Consider the following 14,112-nt stretch of genomic DNA (forward strand, 5'->3'; position numbering starts at 1 on the left):
AACAGTCATTGCCTGCTGCCCTGCGCGCACTGAAAGGCAAGGCAGCTCGCCTGTGTCTGACTGAAGAACTGAGTCTTCATGTTCAGCTGAACCGTGCCATACTGGACCATCAACAGTTTGACTACATCATTCGTATGATGAACTGTGCCCTCCAGGTAAGTGACAAGTGACAGACACCTATATCTGCATCCACACTCATCATCATCAGTTTAAGATGGAATACATAGTTAAAAAAACATGCAGTCAAGGAGGCATGTCACAGTTTAAAATTCTTTTTTTTCTTTCTTTGTTTTTTGTTAAGTCACTTACTTGATCTGTCAACTATTCAGTTAGCTTATCAGAAATTAACTTTATCTTTGATAATCAATTGATTAATTAAGTAATTTATAAAGGAGCAAAATATTTATGCCTACATGTGGAATTTTGCAGCTTCTTTGTTTTACGTCCCTTTAAATTGAAAAGCTAAGCTTGACTGTTGGCCAGACAAAACATCAGTTTGCCTAGTTTTGCAGTTTGTCTAGAAAATTAGGGGTTATTTCTGACATCTGGCAGTAATAAATTGAATAATTAAATAAAGATAATAAACTGAAAGATCTACATACTGAGTGGTTTTCACCATATTCAGCACATCTCTAAATCTGTTTCTAACTCTAGACATAATGCAACCAGAAGCTGTGTGTGTACAATATACTGTATATACTTCTACATTCTACGTTTTGTTTTTACAATATATACTTCTTTATACTATCAAAATTGTGTACTTTCAGTGACAATGCTATGGTTTTCATTCTTTTGATAAAACAGCTGAACGTTTTTTTTATCCAAACAAAATATGATGTGTTACGGTGTATTTACCGTGACCCAAACTGTGAATGTCAGTCTTTTAGTCTTTTACGTTATTATTTTGTACAAAATATTATAGAATTTGAAAGCATATAAAATATATATATATTTTAATTTACCAAAATTGTGACCAGAGTTGACTGTACCGTAGTTCATGTCCTAAACCTTAAACAGATGCCATATTTTATGATTTGTAACTGGTTCTAATTTAGCAAACACAGTCTTTAATTGGTACAGTAGTACATGTAACCTATGTAGCACAAGCCTGCCCTTCCCGTTCAGCATCTTTGTTCTTTATTCTCAAGTTTGTTTCTTTATAACAGTCTGGCAGTGTGGTGTTAAGACTGAGTTCCAACAATGCTGCTCATTGTTTATCAGATGGTGTATTTGTCTGTTCTTGTTGCCCTCGTGCCTTAGCTACTTGTCAGAGTGAGTAAGCAATGTGTTTTTGTGCAGCTCATAAAGGGTCAGGGAGGCTTCACTCAACCAGAGCAGCCAGGTCTTTATTGGTAGTTCCTCATGTTTTACTACCTTGAATAAGTCCTTTCAGTGGTTTTAATGATTTTAAGTAATCTGCAAAGAGTGCAGCTTTTATGGAGTGACTTTACATTCTAGTCATTACTTTTCCACCAGAATGATAGAAAGCCAATTAATCTCATCATCAAGCCAGACCAGGGACATGCAAGGTTATTTGACGTGTCATTTGCTCCACAGTTATACAATAGGAAAATGAAGCAAAGTGCAGCATTCATGATTTTGGCCGAAATAATGGCTACATGACAAGGCCAAGGCCGATTTGCTAATTTAGTTATTGATGACTTTCCATGCATGGAGGAAGACATAAAAATAATAGCTTGTTGCATCATTCTTTTTGTGCCTAATGTCTGACTGTCTTCGTTGCAGGAACAGAGAATAACTTTGCTTAGACAGTAATTTGTTAATGATGTGCATTTTTGTCTGAATTGACATAAAGGTAGAAATGATAGTGCTGCTGTCTGATAAACTATAGCCAGTGCATCTCTTTGGTATAACAACAAGTTCCTGATGTGTTTGTTGGAAGCAGTGAGTGATACTTCCTTTTTTTTAAAGAGTGAAAAGAGATTTAGCAAAATAAAAAATGTTTTTTTACTATATAGTTAGATTTGAAAATGAAAGTCTCAAAGGCCAATTTGACACATTGATTTTCTCTGGAATGCTGCTGAAAAGCAAATTATTCACAGCCCCACATAGGAAAAAGTAATAACTTCACACATGGAGAAGAGGTTTGATGGGTTGCAGCATGTGACACAATATATTCAGGCTTTTTCTGATGGCTTTTTTGTTTATTTGTGTGTTTGTTTAGACTTTATTGTGCATTGTGTTATTTCTTCTTTTAGTTCATGATGGAAGCCAGGCATTTGTTTTTGGCTTTTATTTCCTAGACTCAGCTCGGTTGTGAGGGATTTGTCTCAGATGAACTGTGAAAGCAATATAAATACTAAATTACTGGGCCAGTAATTACTTTCATATTCTGCACTCTGCGCACTGCCCTTTCTTTCAACGCCCAGCCATGTAAGAACCCCAAAATGATATGACAGAGAGGCCTCTTGTGTGTGTGTGTGTGTATGCGTGTGTGTGTGTGTGTGTGTGTGTGTGTGTGTGTGTGTGTGTGTGTGTGTGTGTGTGTGTGTGTGTGTGTGCGTGCGCGAGTGTTTGCGTGTGTGTGTGCACGTGCCTGTGTGTGTGTGCCTGCGTGCACATGTGTATGTTTAAAAGATCCTTCAGGGCCTAACAAAGCCAAAGTGACCTACTCTGTAAAAAATGTTACTTGCTCTTCGTACAATGACAGCATGATGTCTCATTAGGATTTCTGGCACATGTGTAGATGAGACACATTGATTTGGAATGGCATCATCATTATGAGAGCAGAAACATTTTGTCAAGCTCACACTAAGTGACAGTTCTGTTTTCTGTTTGCAATCAGTGTTTTCCTCTGAAAGTTACACTGGGAGCTCAGCTGCAGGAAACGAGGTATAGAGGTATGTGATACAAAAAAAATATAGATCAAAGGTTACCACATTAGAATCTAGTGATACTGTACCTTGTAGGCATTTGTTAATTTGTTTCTTTTTCTTTACATTTGTGCTTGTAATTCATAAAACAATGGTGATGCATCCTCTGGAATGTGTTCATATGGCCGGAAAATGTGACGCATTCCTGTTAAAACATCTGTTGTAATCCTTATTTGTTCTGTTTCTAATGAACCACGCAGTAACCCATATTAAGATGTTTTAGTTAATTTGTGTGTGTGTGTGTGTGTGTGTGTGTGTGTGTGTGTGTGTGTGTGTGTTTGTGTGTGTGTGTGGTTGTGTGTGTGTGTGCCCGCTCAGGTGTGTGTGTGCCTTGTTTAGTGCTAAAGTTTTTAGAAGTAAACGTTGCACAAGCCATGTGGGGGAATGAGCCCTGCTGTGGATGTATCCTGGCATCCCAACCATTTCCTGTCAGATAGGATTATGAGCCCTCTGTGCTCCGTGCTCTCATGGCTGAGGGCCTCATGATGGTGCTCAAAAACATGGCCGTGGCCGTTTACTGTGAGAGGGGATTAGTGCAGGAGGTCTATGGGAAGTGGCCAAAATGGCATGGAGTCCATGAGTTCTGCATGATCATGAGCTCGATGATCTGATGTGGTGTAGCGTGCAGGAGCACACGTTACATGCAGATGTTGTTGGACAAGTACAAGGCACTTAATCTAACTGTCTTGTCTGAATTGTAGATGGCTGAAGTCTGAGGTGATGAGCCCCACCAAGTGAGTCTGTACCGCCATGCCCCCTAGAGCCTTAACATTCCGTGCTGCAATTTAGGAATTTTAATAGTTTTAAGAGATGACTTCATTACATTTTTTTTTTTTACATTATTTAGATCATAAATTAGTTTCTTGCTGTGAGAACATGGCCTCTGTCTGCACTAGTCGTCTTGGCAAACTGCCTTACCTAATATGGTCACTGGGAATCTACACTGGGTATCATTCCCATGTTCAGATAATGTTTCTCTAGGATGTCCAGGTAAACATCTGCGTTAATCGAATTTTTTGCTTACACTATGGAATCTGTGGCTGTCGTTTGTCAGGAAAAGCAAAGATGTCAACTATGTGTTTTTTCTTCGTCTTTCTACTTGCGATTCAAGCTGCAATTAACAGAAACTAAGTTTCAGTGGTACTCCAAAGATTTCATAAAAGTATGCCGTGTCAACTTTATTTCTTATCTTCCTGGAAAGTGGTAGTGTTTTTGAAATTCACAGGAAGCTGCTGTTTGTTCACCTCCTGTTTCTGTCACAAGCTCGAGCTTCTTGTTTTTGCCTTGCGTATACAGTGTCTGAGACAGAATAGTTGTAGAATATTAGTCATCATCGTCATCATAGATCCTGCAGCTTCAAGACTAAGAGGAACCATTGTGAGACATAATGTAAATAACAGGACGAAAGGAAGACGACAGGGTGTCCTCACAAACAGAAATTAGGAGATACGTAACACCCTAATATCCTCTGTTTTTTCCAAATTTCAAATAACAAAGATATTTTTACCCACTCTGCACCATGTAGATTTGTAGATGTTCCCCATGTGATGCTAATGGCCTACAAACAACTACTCTGTTTCCTTAATTATTCATTCAGTGTAATCTCAGATAGTTAACCTTTAAAGTGTTTGAACTGTCACTCAGCCTCTTTGTCTGCTCACACTGAGGGTTTGTAGGTAGTCATAGGAAGTGTGGCTCAGGTAAACCTGAGAATGTCTACTTCATATGTGATGTGACGTGTCGAAAAACCTTTGACATCACTTTCTTCATGTGAAGCATAACTTCTTACCAATAATACACTGTGATCATTGTTCTAAAGAAGTCATGACATTAATTTTTGAATGTTGGTTTGTCATCACACTTCTCTGCTTGTGCATTTCCGCCTGTTGTTCTATTTCGGCCGGGGTCCATGAACTCCTGTGACCTGCAGCAATGTTAGGGATGCTGGTAAACAATGCTTTGGTGCCGCTCCAAGCTGGAACATATTACCACAGCCCAAATAACTGCAAAGAAAAACACAAGCGGCGAGAAAAATAAGACAGAAACTATGTTGCTTAGTCAACGGGGGGTCAGGCTTTCATGTGTAGCTGTGGAACTGTTTTGCATTTTCTCTCCTCTCTACATTTTCTTTTTTTTTTTTTTTCTTCAAGGAAGGATGGTGATAGAGGCCCCTACTGGAGGCCACTTATCAGAATGTGCAGCATTCTTCTCCATATCTCTCCCGCAAAAATTAAAGGCACTGATAGTATGTTGCATGGACTCAGTTTTTTTCCCACTTTTTTTGTGTTTGATTTCACGTGACCTTGAAAATGACACTTGGTAGGGCAAGGGTTCACACTAAGGATTATGATTTGTGGCACCAGGTCACAATTAATGCGGTTGTTTGTTCATGGTATTAAATCAAGTTTCCTCTGGCCATTCACATTTACGCACTTCAACAAATAAATCCCAACTAAGTTTACTTGAGATAAGTACCAATTTCCTGTGCATTAAGTACTTTTGAATCCAACTTGTGTCTTGTTCTCTTATTCTCTTTCACATCATTCACTGTGATCTCTGTAAGAAAATTTCGTTTGGGGCCCGAAAGCCCCAGCTCTAAGCCTCTTAATGTACTATTCGTCTTAATACCATTCTCTTGAAAGCAGCATTAAACTCCGCCTCTTTGACCTCAAACAATCCCAAATAGACAGACACTTTGGCCTGGTGTGTAAATGTCAAAGAGGGAACGTTTTCACTGATTTAAAAAACAAAATAAGACAATTAAATTTACTATCTGGCTAGTTTAATACTGCTGCTTGATGAATGGACACAACAATGTCCAAAACGACTGGATTTTATGCAACATCCTTCCTGAATGAGACTTGTATGGCAATCTGGTGCAGGAATGCAAAACATAAATTACCAATAAATTGAAGACTGGAGGATTCTGACAATTGTGTCAGGTCAGGGATTATATAAGGCTATTGAAAGCATATGTTCTAATAGTAGAGCAGAGCACAGCGAGTGGTTTTGGCAGACCCCCCTTTTTTTGAGAATCATCTTTCCTGACTTTTAACAGGAGGCTTTTGTTTTTTTTTTTGTTTTTTGTTTTTTTATTTCACAGGAACTTACGTTTACTGGAGATTATTTGCTCCCAGTGTTCTCACCAGATTGTGCTGAAAGACACAACATTTCTTCTTCTTAATTTCATTTCAATATGAATTCAATATTGCAGTAATAAATGGTTCTTCTTTAAGTTACCAAAGCTGACAGAAAGGTTTCCAGCAGGGTTTCCAGCAGACCCTGGTGTGTTTAACATCTCTGTTGGAAACCTGTGTTGCTTGTTTTGGGGCTCTGTGAAAAAGTTGTTCACAGAGCTGAGTAACACGTCTCCTGCTGCGACTTTTCCCAATCTCACTTCTCCCCTGTTGTTTCATCCACAGGACTGCTCCAGCTCAGAGGAGTACACGGTGGCTGCTGCTCTGCTGCCTCTGTCAACAGCCTTTTACAGGGTAAGGAAATGAAAAGAAGGATGTATGTGAGTTTGTTGCTCCTCTCTTATCTTCATTATTATGTCAAGTATATATAGTGAAAGACATCCTAGGAATCAGTTAGATTGAGCTGTTGACTCACCACTCTCATAAATTTGAGATGATTTAAATTCTTGTAGCTGCTCCAAATGTTGACAAACTATACTTAAAATCTTAACTGGGGATGTTTTTCCAGAAAACATGTGCAAGTTGCTCAGTATAATTGTCAACAGGAACCAGGGTCCTCTGGATTAGATACACTTATCACAGTCTCTCCTGGTTCAAAACAACTAATTTAAGGGATACTTATTTTTAAAAGTGTCTTATGTGTCCTGGAAGAAGGCTGCAGTCAGAATAGCCAGGGGACAGCTTTCTCAACCTTTGCCCTTCAATGATCTTTAGGTATTTACAAACACTGGGCAGCAAGTTCAAACTTCCACAGGGAGGTTTAAAGGACGAGCCATGGCCTTTGGTTTCCAGTCCACATTACCAACACAGGATAGCTGCCATGCTCACAACAACTATGTCCTCCCAGCTGGCTTGTTTCTATGGGGACAGACACAACTGTCCGCGTTGACTTTTTTGTTGGGTACTAGTGACATACCCTGATGGGCTGGACTGGGACCTGGCCTGCTCCCTGTCACCACATGACTCATCCAATTCACATGCCCCTGACTACTAGTGCAGCTCTTAGATAAACCGTGTGTGTTGTTTTTCTCTTCAGGGCCACCAGCACTGAAAAAGTATCAATAATGTCAGTGTTTTTTGGCTTGGGCATGCTAGTTAAACCATGTAATGAGTATCTACCACTACAAAGCAATTTCTGTTTCATAAGAATATTTATTTATTATAATTCAGAGTTGTTACACAATGAAGTGATTGCCCTCTGTTACAGTTAGGTTATTAATGATATATTGTCTGGTACAGACAAGTAATTAGAAAACAGAATATTTTGAGAATGCAACACATTTTGCCTTGTTATTTACAGATGATTGGGACTGGCGACAAGCTTGAGCTCTGTCTCACCCAAAGGGTGAAAAGTAAAGTGAGGTCAGAAGGAATGTGCCAAAATATTTGTAATCTCTGTAGTGGTGCAAGGATCATGCAGTGAAAATGTGAGAAAAACAAAGCTTGGTAATGGAGCACCCATCAGCTGTCACCAGGGTGTGGATTGAAAGGCACACAGGATCCTAACATTTCACTGTTGATCCACCACACCCTAATTACATGTTTCTGGGCATATTTAATCAGCTTTTTGATAATTACAAAGAATGTAGCCAAAGAATACATGGAATAAATTAAATTAAATAATAAAACAAAATGCAATGGCACCGTAGCATCTATAGGATAATTCTTCCTCTGCTTATATTATAACATAAGACTTACTTCTGTTAGACTGCTAGTCTTAAAATTGTTTCTTATAATGTACTTTACAGTAGCTGTGTGATCTATAAACAGGTAGGAATATTTTATGAATGATCAACCTGCCCTTGAATCTGAACAGACAAGACAGTGAAAGTCACTGAAAAGAATGTAGGAGTTATTGAGCATGACCACTTGTGTCTTTGAGTACTTTTTTTACTCACACAAAATCTGAAGGAGATTGTTGAGTCAACAGTGTATGTTAGATAATACATTAAACTTTATCTCGCACAGATGTCCATATATATCTCCCAATACTGCATGAAGGTCCTATTTTAGCAGTGGTGTGATGGTGCTCCAGTAGAGCATGACAGTGCAGTGTCATTGTGTAGGGAGGGTCAGCTTCTTGTAAATACTTCTCAGAAACTGATTTGATTTGACATTTTTCCAAGTAAGCAGGTTGTTTTTACTGAGTAAAATCACTGACCCACTCAATACTGTTTCCTGCGTGTCCAACCTACAGTGGTGTAACTGCAGTTAGACATTCATTTTTAACCACTCTCATGAGCAGGAGCAGTAGAGGTATATGTCCTTCGATTTATTGCACATTTTGAGACTTTTCAACAGATGTTTATTTGATAAGAATTTAATTTTTTAGCATCTCATACACATTTTAGTGCATATTTTTCTTCATAAGAAATGCATGCTGTAGTTTTTCTTTGTTTTTTGGCTTCTTTCACATAACAAACATTGGGTAATAAATTGGGCAGAAAGTGCACATCAAAGTTAGTTTAATCTCAGGAGCCAGACATTAGTCAAGTCCCTGTTTGGTATTCTTGGCCAGACTTTGGCAGGCTCACACTGTGTTCATGTTACAGTGGTACTGTCCCCATGGCCTTTAAATCTCCAGGTCGGGGAACATGGGAAGCTCCCTTTTAACTGTCTGCTCCCACAATCTGCTTGACAGAGGCAGAGTTAAATTGTATTACTAGCCATACAGTATGTTGACACTGAACTGCTTATACTGTTGACCCACATTCTATAGTCAGATGTTTTGCTTTTTCATTTTTTTGGTTCCCCCCCAGCTTGACCCTTCCTGTTTCCCATGTTTTGCTCAAACTAAAGGAATGATGCAGCAGTATTTGATATTTATTATTCCAGACAGATGGAAGGTAAAACTGATTTGCAAAATATCTCTTGGTCTGTATCCCGAATGAGTAAATTGGACTGTGTAGGTAGAGTTTATCCAGATACCGCACAGCCCTTGTACAGAAGCCCTTTGTTAGAGGTTTTATTGTGAATCTCTAATCTATGGACAGTTAGCATTCATTGTCTAGCCAGCAGTGGGTTTATCTGGAACTGAACAGGTATCAGTGACGTCTGAGTATGTTGTTATTCTGCCCTTTGCAGTCCCACATAATATTTCTTTTTACATTTGAATGTGTCAACAGAGTGAATGTCTCTGCCTGTTGAAAACAAAGATTGAATGCAACAGCAAGAGAAAAACACAAACGTAATTCTGGATGAACAAGAACACAAGTGTTAGCATTCTTTTAGCTGTAGTTTATGCAAGTGGGGATTTTGGCAGTTCACCGGCAGTGTTAAACTACTCTCCAACATTTCTTCATGAGGAAAGTGACGTACTAAGACCTGTACAGCACATGACTTACCATATTTATGCTTACTTTCTTTTGAATCATTTATATTACTTGTACATTGTGTTTTTCCCCAGTAAAGCAAATGTATGCCCTGAGAATTGTTGATTAGTTTGACTTTCAACATGGTTCTTCCAGTTAATTGTCCATGACTGAATCCTGTCAGTACATTGTTTAAATGCAGGCTTTTTTATAGTTTCAGGATACAAGCCGTTTTCCTCACAATACAATGACTCATGTGAAAGTGCTAAAACGGGGAGATGGATTGTGTACAGGACACACATCCCCACAAAATATTTGTCCAGAGATAATGACTAATGTTTTTGTATCTACAATTCAGGGATGCTATGAATTCTTCGAAAGCACTGCTGCCTCAAGGCTGATGTACATGTACACAAATGCAGCAGCTTTCATTCAATGTATACGTGCAACTACACAGTCACTTCAGAATATGCACTGTGACTCAAGTCTCAGACATGGTTGATGTGTGATGTTGTATACTGTAGCTGTCCATCTGATGTCTGGAGGCTGCAGTCATTATACTCTGAACCTTGAGATCATATTCCAAAGTTCAAAGCAAGATGCAAAAGCCTGATAGTCTCGTTCCCCTAACCTGTGTGTAACATTTCTCCTTTTTGTCTCCCCGTGTGTCTTTTCGGCTTGTTTTTCACCCTTTCTTTCTCAACTCTGCATTCCTCCTCTTTACTAGTCACATGGCCAGATGGGTTGTGTACTCCCTCCTTCCACTTCATCTGCACTTGCAACTTTTCCTTCCTCCTCCCTTTCCTCTCCTTTCTTCTCTCCTTCCCTGTCCTCCTCCTTGCCCATCTGTCTTGTGGATGTCTCTGTAAACTCGGTGTATTATCATATTAGGAACAGCTGACCTCGGTCAAAATGACCTGCACATATCAGACAAGTCAAAAAACAAAGCCAGTCTGAGTATAGACTGCATAAACAAATCACACAGATCCCCTACACCCACACAACATCTGCTACAAGTACTGTAACCCCTGTGACAGAAAGGTATTGCTGTACTATCTAATGGCTGCACTTCTTTCTTATATTTGTCACAATTTTTTTATGACCATGTTTCATGTAGCTCCTGCCTTTGATCTTTCTGTCCACATTATCCTGAGACCATGTATTCTACAATCTGCTAGATTGAGCAGTGCCAGGTTTGGCCTCTCTTCAAAGCAACTCTAGCCACAGCTGATTTGTCCTTGTCATATCATTCTTCAATTTTTAGACTTAATTCCAACTTTCAGTCAATGACAGTATGCTTAGGTCCTCTGATTACAACAGAGTTACTTTAGTCAACTCCACTTGTAGAGGGAAAACCGTTAATCTAAACAAGCTCCCATTAATGTCATCCTAGTGTTGCCATGTGATCTACTGTGAAGCTGTACACTGACGCACTACTTGTACATTTCATGTGAAGTCTGTGTTAAGTGAGAGTGATTTAGAAGGTAAGAGAGGATTTATAGTTTAGAGGTGAAGTGTAATTTGGGACTAATTCACTAAGCATAGTCTGGAGAAGTCGAGCAGTTTTAATTGGGTTCACACTTTTCTGGTCTCAAACTATCTCATCATATAACTATTAAACACAAGGGCAGCATTATTTTTAGCTAACAACAGATAAACTGTATCAGTACTGGTGTGCCTCAGCCAGGTCAGCCACCAAAGAGCCCAAATGCAAACGGCTCTCTGGTGGCTGACAAGGGCAAATAATGCAGCCAACATTTTAGTATCAGTTCTAGTAGCTGTGTTAGCAGTAGCTTCTTCAATCTGAGGGGGCTGGTAGGAGGCCTGGATAGGATCAACAGGTGGACAATAGAAGGAAAGAATGTGAATGGATGGTAATCAAACAATCCCTCAAACCCCCATTAAATTGGGTTCTTAACTGTGGCCTTGTGTGTGTGAAGTGGTCTTGCTTTTTCAGATATAGTATCTGATCTCAATCCACTGTATAATGATGTAAATAGAATCTGTAGTGACAGTAAACCTGATCAAGTGAACAACATGAGCATAGCCCCTCCCCTCCCCTTGAAGCAAAAAATTTGAGAAGACTGAATTTACAGAATTTTGATGTTTGTCTTGCATTACCTGTGTGTGTGAATAACACCCACAACCTTATTTGAGCTTGTGTTCTTTGTGTTTGATCCTTTGGTAATGGCAGTTACACCTAACCCAGTTAGTCTCACCTTAAAATATTAATTTTAAAGAAGCGCCTTGAGTTCTGTTTCTACATCTTGACTATGCCTACACCTTCTTTTCCCGAAATTAGAGAATTGTTTGTTTTTGGCCCAAGTCATGATGCAGCAGGATATTCAATGCTCTTTATTTAAAAAAGAATCTGCTCAACTCAGCAGTGTCACATTTCCTAAAAATATAGTTTCATTTTTGTAATCTAATAGAAGAGGAGCAGCAGGTGACCTGCCTCAGCAGATGTTTAATAACATGTTAAAGCATGTTTCAAGACATTTTACCTACTTTTTCATTCCATTGGTGTACATACATTTTCACTAATATTACTGTACAATATATGTCTGCATCTAACATAAGAGTGTTTAATGTGTTAACTCCCAAGAATCATTAACAGTGCACAGCTACAATTAGACCTTTATGTCAACAGTGCTGTGTGGCATTAGTTCTCTTTTCGCCCCCTATACTCCCAGCTCTTCTCACTCTTGGCTTTTGGCCCATCACACTGGGAATAGTGCTGTTTTTGTTCTGTCTGTTACAATTACAGTAACTCTTCCAGTTCTCATCCTTCAAAGGCAAACTCTGAAGTGATAATGGAAACCACTGTATTATGTCATTCTCAGGGGAAAGAAATCAGACGCTAATCTAATAACAGGCTTGAGCCTTACATGTGGCCTTCAGACTTCTGCAGGGAGATGGACGGCTGGTGAATGTTGGTTTGTGGCTGATTATTTATTAGCACGATTCAGCCCATGTTATTTATGGAGTGATATTCTTCCATCATTGCTCTGTGGCATTTACTGTATGTTTTGTACAGTGTGAACCAGTGTTAATGCCTTTAGCTGAGGACTCTATGTTCCTTATAGTAGCTGTTTTTTCATGCAGCAGGTGCACTTTCCACATACACAGACACAGAAAGAAAGGGGGTGGTCTGTGGCTCCACTTGCGTTTGTTATCTGTTAAAAAAGTTATGACTCAGAGAGTGATTGATTTCACTTTAAATCCCACAACTGACTCAGTTTTTGTTTTTCCTTTTTCTCCACAGTATTTTGGCAAATTGTTTTTCAAGGGGCACTAAATGCAGTCCAACATTTTCCTGAAGCAAATGCCCAGTGAGAAATAAACCTGTGCAAACTAAAACTGCCCACAAAGAGAGGCCTGCAAAAAATGAGACCTACTGTACATATTTACATGTTTTGTATCCTAGGGCACTTTAGGGTGTCTACTAGAATTTGAAATACGTTTGTCTGGATTTGATTAGTGTTTGACTGTGCAGTATGCATTTCTTCTCACTCGGGTAGACTAGATTATAGCATTTTAATCAGGTTTGTCTGTGAAGACTTTTTAGACAGCTTGTCAATGCATACATGTTCAACTTATGTAGGCATGTAATAACCATCATTGTCTGATCCTGTTTTCTAAAAGAGTTTTTGGAACAGTTGAAATCAACAGTCTAATCCTGTGTGTGGTGACCTGTGTAGGGCTGTTGTTAAACAAAACATCAAGATTTTTCGAAAACAGAAAGTATGGAAAGATTCCCTGTTTTATAAGAATCACACCCTCTACTCACAAGCAGTGTCGATGTTTAATATTGCCTCCGTAAATTACCTGCACTCTGTAAACTGTGGTTTGTCTTACAGAAATTGGCTGCTGGTGTCAATCAGTTTGCCTACACCTGCATTCAGGACCATCCAGTATGGACCAGCCAGCAGTTCTGGGAAGCCACTTTCTACAGTGAGGTCCAGGGTCAGATCCGAGCCCTTTACCTCAACACCCCAGAGGAGAAAGGGAGCATTACTCTCAGGCTAAAGGTAAAACAGTCTGTTACTATTTTTACTTTAGAACGGAAAATATTGAATGACAAAAATGGATTAAAAATAATTAATGTCATTTTAGGCAAATATGGGAAATTTTCCACCTCCCATCCTTTGTCTTATGTGATAATACATTGGATATCTTTGGGTTTTGGATTAAAACAAAACATTTAAAGACATCACCTTCTAATCTACAAGATCTTAGAAGGCATTGCTTACAAATTTACAAATTACAGACCTAATCTGAAGACCTAATACAATCCTAAACATATTCAAATAAAAACAAGAATGAAAAACCTAGGGGATCTAACAAAAAGTCTGTCAAATACTCTGCTTCCTCTGATGTTTCCAGGATGCCCCTGCTGTGGGAAAAGATGAGCAGACAGCCATGGACCTGGCAGCAGAACAGTTGCGCTTGTGGTCCAGCCTGAGCAAGGAAAAGCAGCAGGAGCTAGTGAAGAATGAGGAGAGCACTGTATTCAGTCAGGCCATCCACTATGCCAGCCTCATGGTTTACCTGCTGGTTCCTTTAGACACCAGCAAGAACAAGCTGCTGCGTAACACCCCTGCTGCTGACTGGGAGAGTGGCAGCAACAGCATTGTCACAAACAGGTCAGGAGAGCAATAGCATACTATAGTTCACTATGGAAGTAAAAAAGGATGTAATTAATATCAT

The 14,112-nt window shown here is 39.3% G+C and overlaps 1 protein-coding gene across 2 annotated transcripts in view; it reads left to right on the forward strand.

The window, feature by feature from the left end:
- sbf2 (SET binding factor 2) overlaps nt 1-14,112 on the forward strand; it is a 76,894-nt gene that overhangs the window by 41,123 nt on the left and 21,659 nt on the right. For both annotated transcript variants that reach the window (XM_026377551.1, XM_026377550.2), the window contains exons 16-19: nt 6-155; nt 6,317-6,385; nt 13,263-13,433; nt 13,789-14,048. In XM_026377551.1, coding sequence (XP_026233336.1) covers nt 6-155; nt 6,317-6,385; nt 13,263-13,433; nt 13,789-14,048 — 650 coding nt within the window. The remainder of the gene's footprint in view (nt 1-5; nt 156-6,316; nt 6,386-13,262; nt 13,434-13,788; nt 14,049-14,112) is intronic.

The sequence above is a fragment of the Anabas testudineus genome, chromosome 3 (genome assembly GCF_900324465.2).
Source record: "Anabas testudineus chromosome 3, fAnaTes1.2, whole genome shotgun sequence".
Taxonomy (NCBI): domain Eukaryota; kingdom Metazoa; phylum Chordata; class Actinopteri; order Anabantiformes; family Anabantidae; genus Anabas; species Anabas testudineus.